At 35.3% G+C, this 4,652-nt stretch overlaps 2 protein-coding genes across 2 annotated transcripts in view; one reads left to right on the top strand and one right to left on the bottom strand.

Moving 5' to 3' along the window:
- LOC135208633 (cytokine receptor-like) overlaps positions 1-4,652 on the bottom strand; it is a 278,711-nt gene that overhangs the window by 24,497 nt on the left and 249,562 nt on the right. The window lies entirely within an intron of this gene.
- The window catches only part of LOC135211020 (uncharacterized), a 24,576-nt gene that overhangs the window by 13,746 nt on the left and 6,178 nt on the right, over positions 1-4,652 (top strand). The window contains exons 4-5 of the mRNA XM_064244090.1: positions 1,935-2,022; positions 2,416-2,482. Coding sequence (XP_064100160.1) covers positions 1,935-2,022; positions 2,416-2,482 — 155 coding nt within the window. The remainder of the gene's footprint in view (positions 1-1,934; positions 2,023-2,415; positions 2,483-4,652) is intronic.

Below are 4,652 nucleotides of genomic sequence, written 5' to 3'. Positions count from 1 at the left end.
AGAACCAGCCGGCATTTGGATGATGAGAGAAGTTAACTGAATACAAAAAAAAAAAAAAGTAAAAATGCAATTGATATTAAATTTTTTTGTACAAAAATATACATATTGTACACATATTTATAAAAATTATCTAATGTATTGTAAACTTTGTTAAAATTAAGGTATTCCATAACATTTAGATAGTTCTATTAATTATCTTTGGTTAGAAATGTGCTAAGGTGAGATATTTTTGGCATTAACCTGATATGCATCCACCTCTCCGAGGTACTAGTACTAAACATGGTGGAGGCTCCTTGGTATGCCGTGTTTAGTACTACCCCTGAGGACCAGAGTATTATATACACCCATTTCTATATTGTGTGGTCAACAAATTATATTGATAAACGACATCCTCGTGTGGCCATCTATTTAGCATGAGTTTACCCTGGACTTTGACAATGGTGGATATAAACCGGGTTAATACCGATATGTTTTGCCTTTCTAATGTGCCTAGCCTATAAGATATGTACGTTTATAATGATTATGCTTATCCTCTTGGTACCAATATTCACTTTCAATCCTTTTCTTTCTAGGGCTCCTTTCCATGCTAAAAACATTTCTAGCAGTTCTTCTTCTGTGTCTGCTATAATGACTAAATCATCAGCATTCATCAGTTCCCCCAGTTCTTCGTTATTCCTTAATTCTGATATCAGTGTTTCTATAACGAGGAACAAGAATGGACTCAGAGCTGATCCCTGATGGAGGCCAAATTCCACTGGAAATGCCTCAGACTCCCCATATTTTGTCTGTACACTGGTTCTTGCCCCTTCGTACATCATCTTCACTAACCTTGCCAACTTCTCTGGTACTCCTCTTTTTCTCAAACATCAATAGACTACTCTCTCGGTACCCTGTCATATGCCTTTTCAAGATCCACAAAACACATGTAAACTTTCCTGTTTCCTTCTAGATACTTCTCTTGGAAGACACCAGTTTAATTTATGGTTATCTAATTTCAAGAATGACAAAGCATTACAAATGTATATTTACTGTATATATTTCATGTCAGTCCTTATACAAAACAATTATATTTATCCCTGTGTTCAGGTGCATAACGAGATGTTTTGCTAGCTTCTCAGGGTGGATTTATTTTAGATGTCTATGATAATTTTAGATAAACAACAGTTGGTAACCTTCTGTATAGAGTACTTTAAGTAAGATACACCAGAAGACACTTCATCTGTGAGCACTCTAGCCCTTTGATTGTACAAATTCCTTGAAACAAATCCCATATGTCATTAAGTATAACCGAGTATTCTAACCTGCGTTTCTTTAGTCAATAAAGAATTTTTTTTTTCATATCAAATAAGTTGAAAAAGAGAAAATTATTTGACATGAATAAAGTGATAAGGTTAAATTTTGTAGGTCCTTTGTTCAAGTTCAATTTGTGTTGAGGACAGACTGTCTAAAATATCAAAATCAAGACCTAAAAATCTTCAGTTGTGCTTAATGGTTAGAGTAGTGATGGTAGTGGGTTTCTGATTTAATTCTGTTAAAGTAAATTGTTTAGGTATGAGATGGAGCACCAAGACTGTTGAAACGAACCTTGTGTTTGGAGAGCATCTCAGAATTTCTTGAGGCTTAGTACTTTGCTCTTTAGAAGGCGATTTTCACAGAATTCTTTAGTTTTTGTTTAGCCTTTCTCCCACATGTTCTTCAACAGATATTCTTTGCAAGTGTCCCAAGGCCACTTGGGACACTTGCAAAGATCTTATCAATTAACTGATGAATAAACTTGTGAATTTAGTCTTTATCTGAGATAGTCACCATCTACACAATGTCTATTTATAAAGGCCAAAACACATCATTTGTACGTAAATCTCTGAAGGTAAGCTCAAAAGATTTTTGATCTTTCATTTCTTGAACAATCCAAAATCTCTTTTATTTTTTCTTAGGTCTGGAGACATGGACAATCATTTTCGTGTCTATTGGCTGTCTGACATTTGTAGCTGCAATTGTTGCTCTCGGGAGAGCAGTAGCTTGGTGAGCTTCTTTTATAATTATTCAGCTTTTGGCTATTTTATTACTTCTGGCATAACCATCAAGTGAGATAGAGTCAAGACCATAATAAGGGCAGGAACATGTGGTACAGTATCAAAAGTCTGGCGTTGAATTCAGCATGGATAACCACATTTAGACGATGAAAATCGTGATAACAGACATTGGTTCGAGTGTGTGGTATGGATGGTTTTCACTGGTTTCTCAAAGGAGAACGAAATGTTATTAAATTCATTTTTAGGTATAGGTCTAAAATCATTTTTGATCATTTATAACAAAATTGCCTACAGATATCTATCGTAAGTCGAATACATAATGGAGGCTTTGCATTTGGGTGTTTTGCGTTTCTAGGTTTTAAATCATATTTTGTCCCAGCAGGAAAGCCATGGAAATTATTAAGGACTGGGAAACTCAACCACAATTACCTGCGGCCATAGCTGATTGTGTAAGTTAATAATCTTGCTTTATTTTTAACAAAATACTTGATGTTTCTCATAATTCAGGTATCGTCTAATTGAGATGTAGTTACCACTTTAAAATTATTAATGACTGTATTGCGTTCTTTTCTTTACTATGAATATGGGAGAATATATATATATAATATATATATATATATAATATATATATATTCTCCCATATATATATATATATATATATATATATATATATATATATATATATATATATATCTCTCAAAAAGTTCTCGCTTATGTAAGCGGTGTAATAAAAAATCCATAAGACAGGGGCTTTCATCTACTTGAACAGTAGACCTCATCAGCCGTACTGATTTTTCCTTTTTTTAGAAATAAGTCAGAACGGAAAAGACGCCAGAACAGTCTCCAAGGGAGATAACGACAAAAAAACTATCCTAAATCATGGTATTCCCTCGTTAATCTATTGTCTGGCCAAAAAACGAACAGATCGCTGTGGTTGAACTGCTTCTTCTGTCTGTTCGACTATTGGCGTCGTCCATACCCACCTGCACTGGGGGCTCTGCCGGTCTTCCTTCCAATGCCTGGGCAGGAGAAAGGGAGACAACCTGGGCAGTAGGAGTGGTGCAAGCAATGTATGTTCTAATATTTATAGTTTTAAGAATCAAATGATTTTAAAATGCATCCTCTTGGGTAAATGATTTGTTAAACTCAGTCACGAGAGCCCCTTCAAATGCTCTGCGTCTACCTACTCTATTATATTTGTAGATTACTTTCGCTTCTTCCCATAATTGTTATTGTGGGGAATCAGGCAGGGGATTGGGTACAAGATGAGAAGAACATTAATGATCATGCAGGATGGGATCGAAATATAATTCAATTGCAAGACACACATTAGAGTTAGGACATGTAATTGACTGGGAAGGAGTGAAAGTAATCTACAAAGATAATAGAGTAGGTAGATGTAGAGTGGTTGAAGGGGCTCTTATTAATATTTTTAATGTGTTTGAGTCTAACAAATAATTTACCCAAGAGGATGCATTTTTAAATAATTTGATTCTTAAAACTTTGAATATTAGAACAGACGTTGTTTGCACCACTCCTACTGCCCAGGTTGTCTCTCTTTCTCCCGCCCAGGCATTGGAAGGAAGAGCCCCCATTGTAGGTGCCGATGCGGACGGTGTGACACCGTGTGGACCAGAGTCAAAGTAAGAGGGTCTGCCCAACTCGGCAGTGGGGGCGGAGCTAATATTGTGACGTCAGAAGAGTAACACTGCCTGTGCGTCTCCATTGAATTACTTAAAGAACCTTTAGTTTTTATACATTCAATCCATATCGCGTGGTTTTTTTTTTATAAAATTTTGACAGAAAGAGGTCACATGTTTGATGTTTTTTAATACCCATTCAAAGTATATAGGGTCTGCTCAACTCGGCAGTGGGGGCGGAGCTAATACTGTGACGTCACAAGAGTAACACTTCGGAGCTTCTCCATTGAATTACTTAAAGAACCTTTAGTTTTTATACATTTAATCCATTTTGCATGGTGTTTTGGATAAAATCTTGATAAAATCTGTAAAGAGGTCACATGTTTGATGTTTTTTAATTACCATTCAAGTATATAGAGGTGTGCTCAACTCGGCAGTGGGGCTGGAGCTATTACTAGATGTGACGTCACAAGAGTAACACTTCGGAGCTTCTCCATTGAATTACTTAAAGAACCTTTAGTTTTTATACATTTAATCCATTTCGCATGGTGTTTTTAATAAAATTTTGATAAAATCTGTAAAGAGGTCACATGCTTGATGTTTTTTAATACCCTTTCTCTCATTTAGTCACCAAGCCTTGTTTTATTGCACATAAAATATACCAGTTTGAACACACATAGCTACTCCAGCTTTCTTCATATATTTATTCTTTACTTATTTATTTACTTACCTATATACTGGTTTGCTGTAGTCTCTTCAAGTCCATTTTTTATGACATGCCATCTCTCTCTCTCTCTCTCTCTCTCTCTCTCTCTCTCTCTCTCTCTCTCTCTCTCTCTCTCTCTCTCTCTTTCATGTAGTAATATTATCAAGATTTTAAATAATTCTTAAGAAATGTATTTAGTTCTGTCACTGTGTTCATACCTCACTTTGAAAAGAAACTTTTTTTTATGCTAAAGGTTAGAATGATAGATTAATT

Source organism: Macrobrachium nipponense, chromosome 11 (assembly GCF_015104395.2).
Source record: "Macrobrachium nipponense isolate FS-2020 chromosome 11, ASM1510439v2, whole genome shotgun sequence".
Lineage (NCBI taxonomy): Eukaryota > Metazoa > Arthropoda > Malacostraca > Decapoda > Palaemonidae > Macrobrachium > Macrobrachium nipponense.
Note: the sequence above shows the minus strand (reverse complement) of the source record. Positions and strands in the feature narration are given on the sequence as shown.